The sequence below is a fragment of the Pseudonaja textilis genome, chromosome 2 (assembly GCF_049901715.1).
Source record: "Pseudonaja textilis isolate UNSWEBS1 chromosome 2, rPseTex1.2, whole genome shotgun sequence".
NCBI classification, from domain to species: Eukaryota; Metazoa; Chordata; class Lepidosauria; order Squamata; family Elapidae; genus Pseudonaja; species Pseudonaja textilis.
The window spans coordinates 237,253,911-237,276,764 of NC_141991.1; the positions used below are offsets into that span (position 1 = coordinate 237,253,911).

General features: G+C 38.3%; 1 protein-coding gene across 4 annotated transcripts in view; it reads left to right on the forward strand.

The window, feature by feature from the left end:
* The window catches only part of LIFR (LIF receptor subunit alpha), a 102,284-nt gene that overhangs the window by 57,412 nt on the left and 22,018 nt on the right, over positions 1 to 22,854 (forward strand). For all 4 annotated transcript variants that reach the window (XM_087927370.1, XM_026715872.2, XM_026715862.2 and 1 more), the window contains exons 4-13: positions 1,581 to 1,741; positions 3,979 to 4,142; positions 5,957 to 6,131; positions 9,548 to 9,835; positions 11,397 to 11,526; positions 11,722 to 11,882; positions 12,924 to 13,069; positions 14,779 to 14,944; positions 15,834 to 15,904; positions 16,679 to 16,892. In XM_087927370.1, the coding sequence (XP_087783496.1) occupies positions 1,581 to 1,741; positions 3,979 to 4,142; positions 5,957 to 6,131; positions 9,548 to 9,835; positions 11,397 to 11,526; positions 11,722 to 11,882; positions 12,924 to 13,069; positions 14,779 to 14,944; positions 15,834 to 15,904; positions 16,679 to 16,892 (1,676 nt within the window). The remainder of the gene's footprint in view (positions 1 to 1,580; positions 1,742 to 3,978; positions 4,143 to 5,956; positions 6,132 to 9,547; positions 9,836 to 11,396; positions 11,527 to 11,721; positions 11,883 to 12,923; positions 13,070 to 14,778; positions 14,945 to 15,833; positions 15,905 to 16,678; positions 16,893 to 22,854) is intronic.

The following is a 22,854-nucleotide window of genomic DNA, read 5'->3' on the forward strand; positions in this document are numbered from 1 at the left end:
ATCAGCAGACTGAAGCATTTGATATTCTTCCAAGAGACCATGATCAGTCTGAATACTCCTGTCAAAGGGCACCTGATATAACACATAAAACATTTTGTTCTGTGAAAGGTTTCTCAATATATAACAGGAAGTTGCCATGCAGCAAACATTGTTATATTCTTTAATAAAAATACTTGGTGGCTGGAAAATCCATTGTACATCTTTGGACAGACACAGTAGAGAAGAAATGTTATTACACTGAGAGAATATGCACCAAGACAAAATCACACTTGGTCAATAAAGACTTCATTCATTCATTCATTTGTCAAAATTTGCCCAAAGTTCTTTTTTTTTTCTTGCTAATATCCCAAATATTTGATTGCCTATTACTTGGTATTAAATCACTGTTAGGCCTTCAAAAAGATTTTCTTAGGTCTTGCTGCTAAGCAGTTTTCAGCAAGAGAAAACTTGCTTCTAATTTGGCCAATTTGATGGTTAAGACAACATGTTATCTTTCCCAAAGAGCATGAATCATAAATCACTTTTTCTGTTTTTCTTTCAATTGTGGTTTTTTTTCTTATGCAAATTATTAGAATTTTAATCAAGATGGGGCTTGTCACATTTTTTTTCTAAGAAGGAAGAAAAAAATGAAGTCACTCATTCACTCTATTTTTTAAAAAGATAATTTTTGTAAAGCATTATGAAGCAATATATAAGTCTAACTGCTATTGCTATTGCTACTTTGTTATTGATGTTTCGCTTCTCATCCAAGAAGCTTCTTCAGAGCTGAAGAAGCTTCTTGGATGAGAAGTGAAATGTCTTCAAAGAAAAACTAGAAAGTCCAGTTGCCTCTTGGAAAAACACCTTTGGGTCCCCAAAGAGATAGCAACAGCAACAACACTGAGACTTGCTTACCACTTCAGCAGTGCTTTACAGCCCTCTCTAAGCGGTTTACCGAGTTAGCATATTGCCCCCAACAATGTAGGTCCTCATTTTACCAACCTGGGAAGAATGGAAAGCCGATTCAACCTTGAACCGGTGAGATTGACAATGCCAAACGGCTGGCAATCGGCAGTCAACTGCATTCTAACCATGGCACCACCAAGGAATAGTTTAACTTTTTAATTGAACTTAAAAAAAAATTGTTGAGTATTATAGAAATGCATCCAGATATTTATATGGTAGGGTTGAAGTTGCAGTTTGGTTCAGGTTTTTATTCCCCCCACCCACCCATTTCAGTCCATTTCTACTCCAGGTTCCTGTTACACATTATTAAACATGCCATGCATCTGGAGTAATTTAATAGCCAATAAGGGTTTTGCATGTAAAATAAGGGGAGTTGTTTTGTATAACTTTGGTCTTCTTGTTATACATGTGTTTGAGGAGCACCAAAACAGAAAAAAATGTCCTGCTTTCTCTGGAGATCTTCAGAGCTTTTTAGCCTAGGGTATGAATTTACACTGGTAAATTCCATTTATTATTTAATTTGACATTAGACCGAGGTTTCAGTCTTCAATCAAGATATTGTGAATTCCTCTGACCCTTGTCATTTAAAATGATTTCCAATGGCTAAACTGAACTGTCTCTTTCTCTTTCTGCAGTTCTTCCAAACCACAATGTTCATTAACCAAGGAAAAAAAGGCAACATTTGCATTAATTATCTTTGACCCCGTGCAGATTGAGATAGCCACCTTCAATTCAGCTGAGGAAGGGGGAAATCCTCTAGCTAAAAACACATTTGTGCTTCCTGAAGAAGACATTTGTAAGTATACCGTTTCTATATTCAGGAATAGAATGTTTGGAAATTAGTGGCTGAATTTGGAGTAAGGCTAAGAATCAAGTCCAGCTGGGTGGCAGGCTTACATTGAACTCCTTGTGCAGTCTAAAATAAAGCACTACCTTTCATTCTCCATGCATTTCCTTTTCTAGATCAAAGTACGTTTTATGCAATCCATAATGTGCAGCTTGTCCTGAAATTGATAATAAACACAGAGAAAATGTACTTGTTCAATTTGAGATTATTGTGTTTTAAACTTCTATTGGAGGGGTGTCAAACTCGATTTCACTGAGAGCCGCATCAGGATTCTGTTTGACCTTGGGGGGGCTGGGATGGGCATGGCCAGCTCGACATCACTCATGTCGGGGGCGCCTGTGGTAGCCCGAGTATTCTGCCAGTGAAAACAGGCTCCCAAGCTCTGTTTTAGCTGGCAGAGGTGAAGGACCATGGGCTGGTTTTTCACTGTTTACGGGGTGGCCCTGCAGGCCACATCTAAGCACTCCGTGGGCTGGATCTAGCTCCTGGGCCTTGAGCTTGACTCCCCTGGGCCTTGAGTTTGATGCTCCAGTGGTGGGATTCAAACATTTTTACTACCGGTTCTGTGGGCATGACTTGGTGGGCGTGGCGTGGCTTGGTAGATATGGCTTGGTTGGCATGGTAGGGGAAGGATACTGTAAAATCCCCATTCCCTCCCCTCCCCCCAACCTGCTTTCCAGCTCTGTTCTCCTGTGCAGGGCAACAAAAGAAGACCCAGCTGATCAGTTGGGACTCAGGAGGCAGAGAATAGATGGGGGCGGGGCCAGTCAGAGGCAGTATTTTCCGGTTCTCCGAACTACTCAAAATTTCCACTACTGGTTCTCCAGAATTGGTCACAACCTGCTGAATACCTCCTCTCCCCTGCTGTATTGCAACAATTCATCTATTTTTTTTTCTTTTCTTTCTGCTCCACATTAATAAAAGGGAGGGGGGGAAGCATTTCCAGTGAAGTTAATTGCTTTTAAAAAAAAACTTTTAAGTGAAATAATAAAGAGAATCTAAAATAGTTGGAAAGAGAAAATAATTACTTTCTAATCCAAAGGTCTGGATTCTGTTTGAGATTTACCAGGTGTAACGTGTTATGACTCCTTTATGCTATTTCCAGAGGTTCAGGACACTAGATGAGACTTCTCTTTTGTCCAATAATAAAATATCTATTTCTCATCAGCTGGTTCTTTCTGTGTGTTCTGTTATATACAACTAAGGTGATGCATGAGAGAAATTATTTCATATAATTTCAACATATTAACATAACACGTTATATGATTTCTGTGTGTACATGTACACTGATATTTCTCAGAATACATATATCCAGTGTTCCAGCTTCGATTTTTAGTATAAATTCTGCTTGTTTTTCCTGTTTATAAAATGGAAAGGGAGTTTTCTCCATTTTGAGAATGCAGTGGTAGAGGGTAGATTAGAGTTGATGTTCTATTTTGGAATTCAGCCAGACAGTAATTTCCCACAGTATTTCATAATAATTGGGCTGTTTATGACTTGGGAAACCTTCCAATTTAATGAGAAATTCCCCTGCAGTTTAAAATAGTAAGATTTGATGTACAGTTTTTGCATGATGGCCTGACTCCTGAATTAAAGTATTCGTTGTGAAGCCCTGACTACAGTTATGACGTTTGAGTGCAATCTAATTAAAGTTAAAAATAAAAGTACATATAAGATTGTGGCTAAATATTATTATCTTGTTTTCTTTTTAGCCTGTGGTTAAAGAATACACTGGTAAATTCAATTTCCAGTATTTACATTAATTTCCAGCCCCCACTAAGCAGTTTACAGAGTCAGCATATTACCCCCAACAATCTGGGCCCTCAATTTACCAATCCTTGGAAGGATGGAAGGCTGAGTCAAACTTGAGCCAGTGAGACTCGAACTGCAGTCAGTTGGCAGTCAGCAGAAGCAGCCTGTAGTACTGCATTCTAACCACTGCTCCACCATGGCTCCTAACAATATTATCAGTTGTACTTTTCATGTTATAAATTCACCTTTTATGAAATCAGTACTGTAAAAGAAAGTTTGGTAGAATAGTTATTTTCATTGGATTTTTAAAAAATCTTTGCTGTAGGAGAAAAAGCAGATTAGTGCCAACATCATAAGGGAAGATACTATCTGTTCAGAACATTTATTGACATTCAGTAATTCTGAGTCTTGTTAATCTTCTTTCTTCCACCCAGTACTTGTTCCTCTGACGCCTCGTATTCATAAACTGACTTCAGATTATATAGCTGACACATCGATTCTGGAATGGTATGATGGCGGATCAGTCTTTCAATACCAAATTGATTCTAGTTGGCAAATTCAGATTCTGCGTAAAGATCCAATGGAGGAAATAGCACTGGTAAGTTGTCTCTCTTGACACCTCTCTATTTGTTTTTGTTTTTATATATACATACTTACATACATATATACATACATACATACATACATACATACATACATACACACACATTCCATTTTCCATTAAAGTGTCTTGTCTGGTTACAAATATCTCTGTGCAATAACCACCAAAATTTACAACAATATACATTACTTTGATGTTGACTTTCTAATTTTACAATTGTAATATTGTATATAATAAAACTTCCCATTCCGCCCTCTTAACACATCTTCTGGTCTAAATATAGTGATAATATTAAACATGATAAGCTTCATCGTCATATCAATTATAATCATCATATTGTTTACATCTCTATCTTAACATATTTTCAACATTTCTCTATTTGTGTGTGTGTGTGTGTGTGTGTGTGTATAGAATAGAATAGAATACTTTATTGGCCAAGTGTGATTGGACACACAAGAAATTTGTCTTGGTAAAAATACTCAGTATACATAAAGAAAAGATACATTCGTTAAGAATCAAGAATCATAACATACAATGTGTGTGTTTGTGTAACCTGATGGTCTCTAGCAATAGAGAATAATTGATCCCATTCTCAACTGACAGTTGTAATCAAAGACACTGATCTTGAGCAAGACAATCATTACAATCATCAATAAATTTAATCATTAAAGCTGGAGGGCGGAGCTGACTTCGCGATGATACTGCATGCAATCTCGGAGGTCTGAGATTACAGCAGATATCTTTGCCTCTGGATGGTCCCAACGGACCTAAACCGTCCCGAAGAGACAGTGAAAGTGAAGGGCGCATCCTGTTGATCCCAGGGACACCGATCTTGAGCAAGACAATCATTACAATCATCAATAAATTTAATCACTAAAGCTGATGATAAAAAGCAAAGAGGTTAAGAAGAAAATTGCAAGGCAATTTCTGTGATCTACTATAAGACAGCAAACCAGTGAAATGGAATTAGAGCAGCTTTGAAATATTGGAAAATTATAGTGAGACACACAGCACAATGATTGCAGCAGCCTTCTGCAGCCTTGAGCCCTTCAGAGGTTATGCTTTCTGCCATTATCAAGCAGAGATCAGTGGAGGTTCTCAGTTCATCCAGATCATGAGTCTCCCAAAAATGCTTTCCCCCTCCCCCCAAAAAAACAATTGGACTTGTTTTTTTCCTTGAAGACATTTCACTTCTCATCCAAGAAGCTTCTTCAGTTCTCCAGAAGAGGTTAAGGAGGAAATTGCAGAAGGCTGAAAAAGCTTCTTGGATGAGGAATGAAAAAGTCCAGTCCACTTTTTTTTTTGGGGGGGGGGGCGACAAAACTTAAAACAACAATGACACATAAACACCCACAAAAAGAAAGAAAGGATTAGGGGGGAAATCGACAAACTAAAAAAAAGAGAGAAGGGAAAGAATATCTTATGTATTATACTTATCAGTAGTCACTGGTTTACTAAGAATTATTATATTCTTCTATAAAATGGTTAGCCCAAAATATTATTGTAAAACATCACAAAATCTCTGCATAATAATATATATTTCTTCATCCTTTGAGTAGCAGAAAATGCTACCTTTCCCAAATCAGATGGATCACACATTTCCAAAAATTGTTTCTAAACATCTGGAATGATATCAGTATTCTAATTAAATATGATTCTATTAATCACCCCTTCCCAATAAAATTGGGATGGGAAAGGATGGGGAAATCTACATGAATACAATGAGCATGAATACATTTTTCTTTTTGTCTAAATTCTGGTCTTGCACTGGTTTGGTAAATATACATTTGGAACAAATCTTGCATTTTCAGGAGACCTATAACACATCAATTGGCAGCAAAAATACTCTCCTTCGTTGGGAATGGACATCAGATTTGCCTTTTAATTGCACCACTCACTACTTTAGGATTCGCTGTTTCCTTAATGAGAAAAATTTTGCTGGAAGGAAGATGTGGAGTGAATGGAGCCCACTTGTAAACATTTCAGGTAAGATGATAGGATTGAGTCCAGCTTTTGGAATTAGAAGAGTCTCTTAACAAATGTGCCACTATTGATGGCTATCAAAGTATTAGATGAATGACTAGCTGATTCATTTCTTCTTACCATTTAATACCAAGAGTTTCTGTACATGGGTGGCTGTTTTCTAAGTGGATAAAAGACTGAATTTGAACCAGCCATCCAGCAATTTTTGCTATTACTAGAAATAGAAAAGTGTGGGAGAACTATGGAAGTTTTTCTTTGTAATCTTGTACCAAAAGTAAAGGTGCTTCCAAAACAATTTAGATTCTGGTTTAGATTCTATTCTTATTTTTACTAGAAGGCACTAATAACATGGAATATAACTAGGTATACATGGCAATGTTATACTGAGAGTCCTCAACTTATGACTGTAATGGAGTCTGCTCATTACCGTAAGTCAAAATGATTTTAAAGTGGTAAGGGACCCAATTTTACAATCTAGAATAACAGAATAGAAATAGAAATAGAATAATTACTTTATTGTCACTTTAAATGTACAATAATCAACATACATTAAAATGAAATTTCGTTGCATACAGCTCTCAAAGGGTTACCACTTCCAATATACACTACATGAACATGACTAAATAAATATTAATTTTACTAGTTGAAAAGAAGGGGACTAGAAGAAATTACATCAGGCATGATATAGATCAAGGATAGGAACATGGTTTTCCTACTCCTCTCACAGCATAGAAATATTCCATTGAAACTGAATGGAAGAGATTCATGCGGCACTTTGAACATCTTTGAACATTATCCACCCACTGCTGAGTCAATATAAAAATGGCTCCATTACTGCTCACCAATGATTATAAAAAAGATGTTGAGAGTCTAGAAAAAGTACAGAGAAGACCGACCAGGATGATTAGGGAACTGGAGGCTAAAACATACAACAATTTCCTGACAGTTAGAACAATTAACCAGTGGAATAACTTGCCTCCAGAAGTTATAGGTTCCAACACAGGAGGTTTTTAAGAAGAGATTGGCCAATCATTTGTCTAAAATGGTATGGGTTTCCTGCTTGAGCAGGGGGTTGGACTAGAAGACCTCCAAAGCCCCTTCCAATTCTGTTATTGTATTGTTATGTTATGACAAGTAATTTGGATGTTTGGCAGAAAGAACGGGCAGATTTGTGATGGATCAGCAGTACTAATATTGATGGCTGTTTATGGCATCCTCAATTCTTAAATGTCCATTTTATTGGAACAAAACAACAACAAACCATAGACCTTTTGGAAACACTGTTGCTGAACTAGAAAATATGTGACTCTCAACTTATTGCTAAGGTTTTCCAGTGGGCCTAGGAAGGAAGACTAATATAGGTATTCTTTGACCTATGACTGGTCACTTAAGGAGAACTAGAAGTTAAAATGGAGCTCCCCAGAATTATTTACCACCTGTTTTCAGAGTTTCGAATGGCCATACACATACATCCACAGTCATGTGATCATATTTTCGGTGGTTGCCAGTTCCTCTTTTCAGCCATTTGCAACATTCCTCTGGTCATTGCATCATTTCTCTTTTGCCACTTTCTGAAGTTTACTTCTGGTTTCTAGCAAAAAAATACCCATAGGGGAAAATGGATTCACTTAGCGACTGCCATGTTTGTTTAATAATCTCTGTGGTCACTTAATGAAGAGAACAGGGATCATAAAGTTATGATCATAACTAAATCTGATCATATAATACCTCAACCTACGTCCACGACAGCGTATGACCATAATTCCAGCCTCAATTATGGTCATAAGTTGAGAGCTATCTGTAGGGAGGCATGCTAAAGGTTGAAGTAAACTGGAGTGCCGTCAGTTGTCTTCTCTTGTAGCATTGCCATATGTCCATGTGGTTCAGTTTAGGTTGAAAAATGAGCAGTGTTTTTCTATAATGCCTGGAGCCTCCTTTAGGTGTTTACAAGATGTATTAATAGCAGGTGGCACAATCAGCAGCTGTTTCTGTTGCCTTGTTGAATAGCTGAGCCTGGATCCCAGTATGGCACCTTTGGGTTCCCTTGGTGCCTATCAAGTCAATGTTCCATCTGATTTTATTTTGGGTTGTTGTTTTAAATTATTTTAATTTAGAGCAGGGGTGTCAAACTCGATTTCATTGAGGACCGTATCAGGGTTGTGTTTGACCTCGGGCAGGGAGGGCAGAGTGGGCGTGGTCAGGGTGGGCATGGCCAGCTTAATGTCACTCAAGTCAGGGGCATCTGTGCTGGCCTGGGCACTCTGCCAGAGAAAATGAGCTCCCAAATTCCGTTTTCAGATGCAATGGCTCCTGCAAACCTCTGCCAGCAAAATCGGAGCTCCTCTGTTTTTGCTGGCAGAGGCACCATGGGCCATTCCTTCACTGTTTCCAGGGTGACCCCACAGGCCAGCTCTAAGCACCCACGGGCCAGATCCAACCATCTGACCTTGAGTTTGACACCCCTGATTTAGAGGGATGAAGGGAGAGGGAGATGGACAATGAATGGAGAGGGGCCAGACTCAAGTATCTTTTCTGTTTCCAAGAGTTCTAATGGCCCCCTCACTTCCTAGAGACATTCCAAGAAGATAAGAATGATAGAGACTTGTCAGCTTAGAAATAGGCCCATCTGCCAGAAACAATTCAACTGTAAGGTGAAGAAGTAGAGAACATCTTGAGAGGTTAAAGGGAATGATGGATATGATTTCATGTGTTTTGTCTTCTGGCATTTTGTGAGATAGCTGTTCTCAAAATTTGGGTCTGTGGGATGTTGGAATCTTTAGAGCAGGGGTCCCCAAACTTGGCAACTTTAAGACTTGTGAACTTCAGTGTAGCTAGCTAGAGAATTCTGGGAGCTGAAGTTCACAAGTCTTAAAGTGGCTACATTTGGAGACCTCTGCCTTAGAGTAAAAGAGTATAACAGAATAACAGAGTTGGAAGGGACCCTGGATGTCTTCTAATCCAGCCCTCTCCTCAAGTAGGAGATCCTATACAATTTCAAATAAATGGTTGTCCAGTCTCTTCTTAAATACCTCCATGTTGGAGCACCCACAACTTTTGGAGTCAAGTTGTTCCACTGATTAGTTGTTATCACTGACAGGAAATTTTCCTTAGTTCCAGGGTTAAATTTTGTGAGATTAGTTTGTTTTCACATCCAGAATCGGTATCTCTATTTTTCTAAAGTTTGAGGTTTTCTTTTTTTTCAGGACAAGTAATTTTAATTAATACTTTTAGTTTAAGTGTACCTTCTCAAAGGCACCTGTGTTCTGTTGTGCTTCCCGTTCATTGTGATGGAGATTATAGCTCAGTGGCTCTAATTCTCCAGAGCCTGGGCCTGTAAATGGATTGTTGTGTGCAGCTGTTCTGCTGAATAATCAATGTTGCCAATTCTTTCCTTTCTCAATATTGCCTTTCTGTTGCAGGAAGCACTGGCAAAGTCCCCAAAATGTACCCTTTAGATAAAGTGGTGACCGTAGGCTCCAATGTGACTTTCTGCTGTGTATATGAACCTGGGTACATTTTCAACAGTATTAATTATGCTTCGTGCAATACTCTGAAGTGTGAGATTGCCCCTCTCACCAACTGGAGCAAGACAATTTCTGTGCAAAATGTTATTTCTGGCCCTAGTGCTGATATTAATGGCTGGTGTGAAGTACGAAAGGAAGGAGCATCCAAAAACACCATTACTGGAACAGTTTTATTTGTGGGCTGTAAGTGTTAATTTTTTCCTTCTGTTTTATAGTTTGCCTATTCTTGGTAGGTCCATGTATGGGCAAACAATTTGGGTGAAAGACAAAGATTTTTTTAAAAAAGTTGCTGAAAATAATAAAAGGAGAAATGAAATTAAAAAAATGAAATAAACTATGTAAAAGGTATTTTCTATGTATGAGTGTTACTGTCAAATGCAGAAACTAAGAATCCAGGCAGTTCAAATTAATATATCAGTTTATTGTATGTTAAGCTCTCTACAAGAATCTGAACTACTAACAGTCAAAGTGAGTTAGAGGTAGATATGAGTCAATGGAATTCAAGATGGGCTGGACTTAGATCTCTTGTGGGCGTAAAAGGATTTGAAATTGATGATGTATTTGACCCCTCCCTCAGGCTCAGCATGGTCTTCTCCCTACACTGCTGGCAGCTGGTTATCAGCAGAAGTGTCCTGCAGTAATACATTCTAACTACTGCGCCACCGCGGCTCATATAAATGGTAGCACGGGTTCTTTGCTCTACAGACTGAACTGAAAATGATGCAAATAATTTCTGTGTAACTGCCACACTTCCTTAGATACTTTGTTTGCCTGCTTATTCAGGCCCTGAATGTCTGATAGAGATATTAATGCATGTTATTTGCTTCTTCCTAAGCTTTAAAGCCTCTGTTTGACTGGAATAAATCCAGAGCCATTTTTCTTCCTAACCGTTACTACATATTTGTTGAGACTTAATTTCAGTTATGAAACTGGTTGGTAATTCTGTAAGTTGTAGTTCAAGCACATCTGAAAAAAAGCAAACTCTGAGTCTCTACCCCAATAGAATGGACAGGGCTGTGGAACAGCCTATTTTGATGGGGTCAGTTCTATCAGAAAGTATGGTAATCATTTTTCACATTTTTCACATGAGCTGATTGTGCGTGGTAACAATGGATCATGAAAGAATGATTTTTTTACATTAATTGTGTTGAGGTAATTCCCCGTTAGGAGAATGAGCGCATACAGGGAGACATATTTGAGAGGAGTGTTTGAATAATACACACACAGAACACAGATACACTGTACAGTAAATGTAGGTTTTTACTTCCAGAAACGTTAAGCAAAGTCCAAAATAGGCAGTCCAAAGTCATTCACAGGTAAAATCAGTCGTTTTCATCCAGGGATAATCCAAATATCAAATTCCAGTGTCAAAAACAGTTCACTATCAGACTTACATTAAATCCAGTAATATCAGTCAATTAGAAGAAATGGAGCAACGGGCAATACTTTCCAACAGAAGGAAACAGATACACTCATACTCTCTTCTGAGACTCAGACTAAAACAAACCAGGTTTCTGGCTCCATCTTATGGCTGTTTGAGAAACCACACCCAATTGCATGCTCTTGCATTCCCTTAAAGAGACAGTATTAAAATGTCTATCCTGGTTTATATACTTCTAACCCAAATACATGTTAGGTGACTTATATTCCTAACAAATTTCCTTACTGAGTTATTGTTTAAATGGTAGGTTCAACTGATATGTACATATAGATAACACTTCTTCTTTCCTATTTGTTACTATAGATCCTCCAAGTGTCCCCCAAAATTTAAGTTGTGAAACACAGAATTTTAAGGAAATAGCATGCCACTGGGAGGAGGAAAGGTTCACCTTATTATGTGGCTCAAGAAAAACCCATTATGCCTTATTTGAACGGTATGTTTTCATGTACTTTTAAAACACCAGTGCATTTAAATCTGTGCCCTGCAGTTGGGGGGCGGGGCTTCTCTTGTGGAGGGTTTTATATGTGTGTGTGTGTGTGTGTGTGTAGATAGTTTGATACAGTATGCGTGTGTGTTTCTATGAGATGTTTTCTCCATTTTTAATCATAATTTCTCTTTAATTTTTCAGAAACTCTGGGAAAAATATCTCGTGTGCAACTCCACGTTGTAAATATTATCACTGTAATTTTAAATTACTGGAGGACCAAACAGAATACAACTTCACACTACATGCTTCCAATCATCTTGGCCAAACAGAAGCTTCCCTCTCAATTGATATTAGGCATAGAGGTGAGATTTTTCCTTTGTGCTCTGATGAAGAACTTTTAATCAATCAAAATTTGAAGTTTTATTTATCTGCCATGGAAAATATGTGCTTCATTTAAAGGGGTTCTTCCTCTTCTTCTTCCTCCTCTTCTCCTCCTCCTCCTCCTCCTCTGCCTCTTTCTCCTCCCCTTTTCTGCCTCTTTCCCCTCCCCTTCACCTCCCCTCCTCCTCTATGTTTATGTGTTTGTATGTGATTTAATGGACAAGCTGTTCAATCTAGAAACAGGGAGAGCCAACTTTGAGTCCATCCTCAGCTGTGGAAGCTCATTGGGTGATTGTGAGACACTCATTGCTTCTCATTCCACCTATGTCAATGGTTGTTGTTGTTGGGGAAAAGTAGAAGAAGACAGCATTGTGAATTATTCTTGAGCCCCTGAATAAAAGGCAGGATCTAGATAAGATAAGAAATCTAACAAATGTCTTATATATTTTAGTATCATTCCTTTTTCCCTATCACATTCAGATTGCCCCTAGTTTCTCCACTGCAACAGCCCAGGGCTAGTTAAGACTGAGAATGAATGTGATGGAATGTATGGATGACCTTTGTATGGATGGCCTTGGAGAAGGAGGGTAAGAGAAGCTGATTGGAGACAATCAAGCAAGAGAGGAGAGGAGCTCCCAGTGGCTTAATAATCAGCAGAAGAAACTTTAAAAGGACTTTCCCTAATGGATCAAGCAGTTAAAAGTGGTGGTGGGAAGTTTTCTACTTTCGGATCAGGTTATTGCAGGAACAACTGAAAAATAATAGGGGTGTGTTTGTGTATGTATATGTATAGAGAAGGATAAATGCTAGCCAGAGTTCATTCTAGACAGAATTTATGGGTCGTCATGGATCAGCGAAAAATTCAGATTTATTCCCAGCGAGGATTTTGGTGGAATGTAAAAACAAAATCCTTACTGGTTGTATGCTAATCTCTTAGTTTACCATTTTGTGCTGCCTTGGTTTGCCAGCAAGTAAACACAAGTTAGGATTTCTTTTAATGAAATATATTTTTCCTTTTCCAGTTTACCCGCATACTCCTACAGACTTAAGAGTGAGCAGTGTAACTTCAGCCAGCTTCAGACTGTCATTTTCTTTGCCTGGCAATTTCAGAGAAACCAAACTGCAATGTCAGGTTCAAATTTCCAATGGCACTTCCCAAGAAGAAAGGGTAGGCATCCTATGACATTTATATAATGTATTATTGCCATGTCTACATGGCAAAATTATAAGCATCCTTTGGGGCCTCCTCTTAGACATGCCTTGACTCAGTCTTTATACTTATATTATACATGCAGTTTAGTTTGTGGTCCCTTCCTCTGTCTTCCTCTTGTGAAGAACTATTATTTATTGTTCCTTTGCTTAATTTATATGTTTCCATCTGAAGAAAATTCATGTCCTGTACACAAGCTACTAAGCACTGCAGCATTTTTAAAAGACCTCCTGTAGATCCCACCAGTTTGTAGTAAGAAGGATAGTCCCTCAAAAGCCAGATCCCAAGCATTTAATAGGAGTGAGAACTTCTACACTGGGATGTCAAAAAACTTGATTTCATTGAGGGCTGCATCAGGGTTCTGCTTGACCTTGGGGGGCTGGGGTGGGTATGGCAAGGGTGAACATGGCCAGCTTGATGTCACTCATGTTGGGGGCGCCTGTCAGGAGCTCCTGAGCTCTGTTTTCACCTGCAGTACTGCAGGCTACTTCTGCTGACTTCCAGCTGCCTGTAATTTGGCAGTTCAAATCTCACCAGGGGTTGACGCAGCCTTCCATCCTTCCAAGGTGGGTAAAATGATAACCCAAATTGTTTGGGGCAAAAGGCTGATTCTGTAAACTGCTTAGGGAGGGCTATAAAGCCCTGCAAAGCAGTGTATAAATCTAAGTGCTATTGCTATATCTGCTCTGGCAGAAGAAGTAGATTGCAGTGTCCAGAAGAACCTTTTCTACAAAGGCACCAACTTTTGGAGCATCCTGCCCAGGGGTGGGATTCAAATTTTTTAACAACCGGTTCTGTGGGCATGGCTTAGGTGGTAGGTGTGGCTTGGTGGTCATGTGACTGGGTGGACATAGCTTGGTGGTCATGTTATTGGCTGGATGTGGCCAACTCAATATCACTCACATCGAGGCATACATTTCCTCACTTGGCCTCTCATGACTGTGGGGATGCTGCAACAGTCGTAAGTATGAAAAACGGTCATAAGTCACTTTTTTCAGTGCCATTGTAACTTTGAATGGTCACTCCACACAAGCAAAGTACCAGCAAAAGAGGGGGAAAAAACTCCAGTTCCAGAGACAGGAAGTCTAGTCCTGCCAAGAATGGAATAAGGAGAGGCAGTTTCTGTAAGCAATACCAGAATGTTTCCTTCCTGCCTTCCTTACAGGATTAGGCCAGTAATTTCTTCTAACAACCGGTTCTCCAAACTGCTTAGAATGTTACCAACCGGTTCTACCGAATAGGTGCAAACTGGTAGAATCCCACCCCTGATCCTGCCCTCGAGCAAGATCTGTATCCCCCCTTTCTGGAGTTCCAAAAGGACTTGAAGACCTGGATCTTCCAGCTGGCTGGAGAACCCAATGGGGGAGTGGTGTCTTGAATTTAATGGATTAATTAGATGCCACCTGTTCCCTGGGCACCCTCTGCTCTTTTCCTTTCCATCTTGGTTAATTTGAATTTTAACTGAATTTTAAATGTGTGGTTCTTGTTTATTGTTGTCATGCTTTATATGGTATTTTAATTGTATGACTGTAAGTTGTCTACAGTCGCCTAGTGAAGTAGGTGGCACAGAATTGTAATAATAAAATAAATAAAATCTGGACCATGCAACGATAATTCTAACCATCAGCTCTTTGACCTAAAGATATGTTTCTGTTTTCTTCTTTAAGAATGTGCTGCTGAATGATCCAGGAAATTCACGTTACACAATCTTAGTGGACAAATTGCATCCATTCACAAAATATGATTTCCAAGTTCGCTGTGCCACCCCAAAGCCTTTCTTTTGGAAATGGAGTGATTGGAGCACGAAAAAAACCCATACAACTCAGCAAGCACGTAAGTGTGTTGAATTTTGGATGGCTATGAATGAAAGCTGAAATTAAACATGAGTCCCCATGATTTTCTATGATTATGAGATTCACGTGAAAGCACCGTCAGACATCTCTAAGCACCAAGTGCATCCTAATAACGATAGATCTGACCATTTTTGGCTTTTGCCATAGCACAAAAATGCCCATTTTGCATGATTTTCACATGGGATCAACATGAAAGTACTGTAAAATTGCAGAACATGATTATCTGCCCACAGTCACAACAAGAATCGTGAAACTGAGAAGTGAATCATTAATAATCATATTGTGTCTTATAGGTCATAACCACCAAAATAAATTTTATAAAGCAACAGAATGTCTTCCAAATCAGAGATTTTCTGTACTGTTGTGTGAACACTGATCTATTATTTGATAGATTCAGACAGATTCTATGTAAAGAAAAAAGTTCACAAACAGAAACAGAAGTAGTGGTTGATCGTTTAAAAAACTGGTTCTCACAAAACTTTATCTTACCTCTTTGTGGGTCAAACTTTAATACATAAATGAAAACATTCAAATGCACAGCTCAAAACTTCACAATTTTTAGACCATCTGATATGTTAATTTGTGCAACTAATACGTTACACCTACTTTGCAATTAATTAATTGAAATGTTAATAGTAAGTAACATTTAGTGTATCCAGGATATCTTTAAGCTAAATGGTAGAAGAAAACTCAATGTCTCTGTAACATTTTTTCAAAGAATGAAAAATTGTACAGGTTGTACAATTCCTGATGAATAAAAGGTGGACAATACTTAAACAAAGTCTAACATCTTAAAGAAAAAGTAACTGTTATATATGCCGATTAACAATTAATACTTCTATTAATGCAATTAACTGTTCTTCTCCTAGAACCAGCAAGAGAGCTTGATATCTGGAGAGAAAAAGATGCTAAGGAAGATACGGTTACCCTCTTTTGGAAGGTATATATTGAGCTGTGTTTTGAATATCATTTTTTAAATTTTATTTATTAGATTTTAAAAAATCCTGCCTTTATCACTTTATTAGTAACGCCTCATATAGCTAATACTCCTTCTTCCTATTTTACCCACAACCACCACCCTGGGAAGTGGATTGAGAACTGAGAGAGAATGATTGGCCCAGTGTCACCCCCAGTGTCACCCAGCTTTCATGGCTAAGGAGGAACTAGAATTCACGGTCTCCTGGTTTTTACCTTGGTGCCTTAACCATTAGACCAAACTGGATCAATATTTAACTGACTGAAGATTGAACTTTCCTTGAACTTTCACATAACCCTTTCAAAGACATATGAGCACCACTGGGAAGATTTCTCCTCTCAACAGTCCCAGGAGGAATGGTTTTGTAAAAACATCTTCAACACGGTCAGATGCAACACTGTCAGAGATATACAAGGATGGTCAACCACGGTTGTGATTTTGGCATGCGTAGAACATCTCTTCAGGAAAGACTTGCTTCAGGCTCCTTTAGTCATCTTGTGTACCCCATGCCAAGACTCCTTTTTCCTGTCCTGCAAAATGTTGTCTTCTGGCCCATTTGTATGTCTTTGTGCAATAAGGACAGTTATATAGAAATAGTTTGTCCAGTGCTTTGTAAATAGAGGATAATGAAGAATATTTATGACAGACTTTTTAAAGGCATTTGTTTATTCTTTCACTTCCTTTCTCCTTTTCCTTGGAATAATTATCTGTTTGTGTTTACAATCTTTTTCTGGATAGCCACTCCCTATTTTTGAAAGCAATGGAGTGATAGAGACTTATGAGGTATATTGGACCCTTCCGGATAAATCCACAAAGAATAAATCAGTTCCTGCATCCCAGAACTCCACCAAAATATATCTTGGGAACAATGATTACATATTTACCGTGAAGGCAAAGAATAAGGCAGGTGTTTCTCCCCCTTCTTCAATCAATAGTGCTGAGCTTCCAGCGGGTAAGTAAAAGGGGAAATTGACATTATTTATAAGTTGTGGGAGGAATGAGCAGAAAAGGTCCAGTGAAACTTTGTGTTTAAAAACAAAATATTACCTTCTCATGTTTTTATTAAAAAAGCATGCTGATTAAAAAAAGGTGATATTTGCAGTATTTCAGTTTCCATTAAAAGTCCTATAAACAGAAGATTGGTGCAAACATTAGATGTTCTACGCACTCTGAGAGTGTGGGAAAATTTAGATGATCCTTCATTGCTTTTATAAGCTGAATTTGGCACAAGGTTTTTTTGGCAGCATATGGTTCTTCTCTTCTTGAAGCAAGTAAACAAGTTTTCCATTAATTTCACTTCCACTGAGTTTCTAGTGAGCCGGGATATGACAGATAACAGCTTTCAAACAAGTCCCAATGAGGAGCAATGTTTATGAATTATGTTCTTATTGCCTTGTTAATGGGGCCAGATTGAATCTTGCTTGCCCAAATATGGAAGTTTTAGTGTCAGCATCCACTCAGTATGTGTCCACCTTTTTCAGTATCCTATGACTATCACTAAGTGTTGTATCTTATGATTCTTGATGAATGTGTTTTTTTATGTACACTGAGAGCTTATGCCCCTAAGACAAATTCCTTGTGTGTCCAATCATACTTGTCCAATAAAGATTTCTATTGTTCCTGAAATCTTTATTTGCTACTGTACAGTTTACTTATACACTCATGTTTGGTGTATCTATTGAACTGTGAAAGTATGTTTTAGTCATATAATAATTTCCATAATTGTATTTAAAACTTTTCCTAATTTTTGTTACAATTTTTCAATAAGATGTGGGAGTTTAAAAAAACCCTAGAATCCCTTAATTTGTCAATCCGATAACTAGGTAAGAACATAAATTGAAGAAACTAACAACATCTACATGATATTTACACCAAGACCAAGTCAACAGCAGATGCACTCACCTGAAGATTAAAAAAAAAATCAGCCCCATAAGCAAATTGACAATGAATCTTTTTTTCTTCCACTTTTGGGGAAAATTGCTGTGGTGGCTAGGACTAGCCACGATGTTAGTTGTTTTACAGGACAATCTCCCTCAAAGTTCTGGGACTATAGTATTCTGAAACTCTTGATAAAACTCCTCCTTACTTTTCCTGAAGCCCATGGTTGAAAGAAGAGGAAAGAGGACAAGCAATCTTCCTGTGCTACAGTGATATGAGTAAAGGGTATCTGAGATTTTTATGAAGGAAAAGTCAACTACACTGAGATATGATATTCTCACATGTGGACTGTAACTTGCTTCTTTCAATGTTCTTCTCTGTTGTCCTTCAATTCTTATTCCTATAGACCAGGGATGTCAAACTCAAGGTCCATGGGCCAAATACAGCATGCAGGGTGCTTAGATCGGGCCTGTGGGACCCTGGAAACAGTGAAGGACCAGTCCGCAGTGCCTCTGCCAGCGAAAACGGAGCTCATTTTTACTGGCAAAGGGTTGTAGGAGGCTGTTGCAGACAGAAACAGAGCTTGTTTTCATTGGCAGAGTTCTCAGGCTATCACTGGCACCCCTGACATGACTGACATCAAGCTGACCATGCCTACCCTGGCCACGCCCACCCTGGCCTCCCAAGGTCAAACAAAACCATGATTCGGCCCTCAATGAAATAGAGTTTGACACCCCTGCTATAAACCCAGAGTTGGATGGAGTATTCTGAGACTTAAAATCTTAAAATTTGCCAAATTTGAAAAACATTACTATAGATTATGGTGAAATCCTTTATTCTGGAAAAATACAAGTGTGGTGGAGACATTAGCTTGGCAGCTCTCTGGCCACTCTGAATGGACGTGCAATTTTAATTTGCAAATCAAATAAATACAGAATGAAATCCAAGTGTGGTCATTGAACTCCGAGAAGTCATTTTTCTCCTATAGGTCATGACACAATGTCTTTGCAGCAGCATCTTTGGGTAACTTTCAGTTGGCAACTTTTCTACTTCATCTGTGGTGGCTGCCATGATACAAAGTTTTGTTTGTTTGCAATGCCAGATGGAGAAATAAACAAAATATTTTTGCTCTACTTCAGATGTGTTTTATATGCAAACTAAGTCATAGAACACAATCATCTTCATTTTTGACTGTAGGTTACTATTTGATATTGTCTTTGAGAAACACTTCTTGTGATGTTGCTTATCCCGAAAGCAAAATAGTTTTGTGTGTAGTCTCCCTAAATGTCTTTTAGGTTTCTGATTCTCATTTTTCCTTGCATCTCTTTGAGATTCCAAAGGTATATTTCATTAAAAACAAAAGCAAAAATGCATCTGGCAACATTAAAGACCACTGCACATATTATGGTATGTGCTGTTTTTGGACCAGAGTCTCATCCCAACAACAATTGGCTGATGTAATATGTTCATCGTCCTAGCTTTGGCATACCAATACTTGGAATCAATGAGAAAAAATATTAATCTAGATTCTTATTAAGATGGATTAATAATGATTTTGGGGGTTATATTGATATTTATTATCATAATTTTTGCTTGCTTGTTATAGATATATATTTATTTTTGAATTATATTTGTACTTAGTTTTAATTGATTTCATGATTGTTAACTATCCAGAGGAATTTATTTGAGATTGGCATCTATAGAAATTTAAAAATAAATCAAAATGTACCATGAGATAGCTTAGAAGAGTCAAACTTGCAAATTCCAGGATTGTAAATTACAGTGATTTTTTAAAAAGGAAAGAATTGGAAGAAGCAAACACCAATAATTCATGTGCTGTTGTTGAGGAAAAAACAACCTGAACCTAGCTATGTAGTTGTTAGGGGAAATCTTGGTGCAAGAAATTTTCTTTTGTAAAAAAAGAATGATGGTTCTTATTATTTAGAGTGGTGATTCTCAGATTTTTTTTCCTGTTCTGTATTATAATTTTGAAGCTTAACATACAACATTTTCAAAATTAAGTGTGCTGATACTTAAAGCTTGTGAATCAACAAATTTTAGGGATATACAGTATATGGTAATCTATCTGTATCATCTCCCTTCCTTCATCCTAGATTGACACACATCCTTGCCCAAATCTATCCATTGTTCTATTTACCTGTGTTTCCTATGCCAGGAGAATGAACTTTAAAAGAAAAAGGCTTTCTTCAGAAAATCTTGTAGCCATGGAAATAGCCATGTTTTTGTAGTTTTTGTAGAAAAGTACTGAAAGTAAGAATTATACCTAGTGGACATACTGTATATTCAGCATTCATTAGGTCTTCAGAAATCCAGCCTAGCCCGAATTATTTATTAGAACTTCAAACTACTATTGAGGATTCACTAAAATGGGAAAGAGGAGGAGGAGGAGGAGGAGGGGAGGGGGAGGAGGAAACCAACATAACTTGTATGCCTGAAATGGCCATGTGCTGTCAGCATGCATCTGAGAATGTTTAAAAACTTGCACACATTTTATGATCAAAACTTACCAGCTGAAGCAGTTGATTTATTAGCATTGATTTATATGTACTTCACAAAGAACCAGTCTGGCAAGTCGCTCCCTCAATGGATTTACTTAACGAAGAAGGAAACAACAGACAAAGAGATGGTGAGAGGAGTGGTAGTTAAGGGGAGGAATTTTCTATTTTTCTATTCTAATATTATGGGATCAGGTGAGCTAGAATGACATATACCTGAATATAAACTAATATCCTTGAAGTAGGTTTTGTACTAATCAAAACTCAGGATTTTGCTTCTTTTTAATGATAAACTTTTCTTGAAGAGACTGGTACCATTTCTAGAGTTATAGAATTTCTTTGAAAATTATACTGGGGATTTTTTTTTCTGGGAACCATTAGCTACAATTCCAAGTTCTGTAATCTGTAGCTCTGACTGATATGAGCAGCTTACAGACCTTATGCCTCATCCGATGTTCCTTACAAAGGAACATTTTTGGATGACTGTCTCTGCATTATTCCTAACGTAACTGAGAGGCACCATGAGTCATGGATCCCCATCACTGAGGCTGACTCATCTAAAAAGCAGCAATGAGGAATACGCTGGTTGTTGCTTCAGACTGGACTTTCTACTTTTTTGCAGATATTACTGATGCTTATGGAAGACAATGCTTCATTTGTGTGTATTTGTATGTGTCTTGCTTGAGATACGCTTGTGTGTATTTTTTAATGAGGGAATTTGGAAAGGAATGCCGTCAGCACAGTTGGCAGTACAAAGGCTGGAGGAGCTGAGCAATAGTTAAGGACTTAAAATATCTCTCTCTGCTACAAAAGTCCAGAATAAGATGAAGCATGTATATATGGAAGCACTGTTCATGTAACAAGATGGGGGAGGTTATGTAACCCCTTGCCTAGTTGGCTCATGGCCAAAGGCCCATCTGTTTAATGTATGAAGATCACAACAGAAAAGGGTTCTTCTATCAAATTTTTGATTCTGTTTTGCTTTCAGAAAAGAAGAGATGGGTTTATTCTTTTCTGTGAGTGGCCCTGCCATTTTAGTTATTACTTTGCCATGCTAAGGGGTTCTTGTTAACTTGAGTCCACTGTCAACCGAAGTAATGCCCTAAACTCATTTAGGCAGTAAATGTAAGGTGTACAAGGCAGCAACTCCAAATATGCTAAACCTTCTGAGTGGACCACTAAACAACTTAAAAAATGATCTAGTAAAAAGAAAGTCAACCAAAAGAGCAACATGCAAACAAAAACAAATAAAACATCCCCAGGAAAAGTTTAATTAGTGTGTATTGTTTAATGGACTGCTAAATTGGCCATGACCACCCAGTCACATGACCACTTAGCCACACCCATCCAGCCAGTATGGTCCCCCAACAGTCTGAGGGACCATGAATTGGCCCCCTGTTTATGAAATTTGAGGGCCTCTGATATAGAGAATGTTCTCAAAATCACCGACCCTACCATCAACACAAACTCAAGCTTGCAGTCTAATGGGGTTACCTTGAAGAGACGCCATGATTCCCTGAAGCAAAATTGGATTTCTTCTGAAGTAACTGAAATAAAATCTGGCAATTGTCACAGATTTGTTTCTTGTGAAATTTGAAAATTGTGTTGCTTCCATGGCTTCTGTTTGATTCTCTTTTACCTTCTACCTTCAACATTGCTGTGGATAGCAAAAACACATGCTTTTGCATTTAAACCCCATTGCAGAGGAGCAACAGAATTAACCAAGTTAGAAAGGATAATCTAGTCCAACCCTTGGCCCAAGCAGGAGACCTTACACCATTTTTGACAGATGGCAGTCCAGTCTCTTCTTGAAAGCTTCCAGTGATGAAACTCCCACAGCTCTCAACTATTCTAGATCATGTAAGACATCATCCACTTTGGGATGCCCTGAAGCCAAACTTTCAAAATTCTGTCTCTGATATAACAGGATACAGAAAGTAAGGGGTCCTGCAACATAAAGATGTTTCTGTTAACCACCAAATACCTTTGTTTGGCAGCTTGGTCAATCTCTTGGTGATTGGAAGGGACCTTGTAGGTCATCTACTCCAACCCTCCTCCCAAGTAGAAGAACCTACACCATTCCTGACAAATGGCAGTCCAATATCTTCTTGAAAGCCTCCAGTGATGAAGCTCCCACAACTTCTGAAGGGAGGCTGTTCCATTGGTTGATTGTTCTCACTGTCAGAAAATTTATCCTTATTTCTAGGTTGAATTTCTCCTTGGTCAGTTTCTATCCATTATTCCTTGTCTGGCCTTTAGGTGCTTCAGAAAATAGCTTGAGCCCCCTCTTCTCTGGGACAGCCCCTCAAATATTGGAACATTGCTATCATGTCTCCCCTGGTCCTTCTCTTCACTAGACTAGCCATGCCCAGTTCCTGCAACTGTTCTTATAGTTTAGCCTCCAGTCCCTTGGAGGCTAAACTCCCCATCTCTGTTGATTTCCTCTGCACTCTTTCTAGAATCTCAATATCTTTTTTTATAATGTGATGACCAAAACTGGATGCGGTCTAGGTGTGGTCT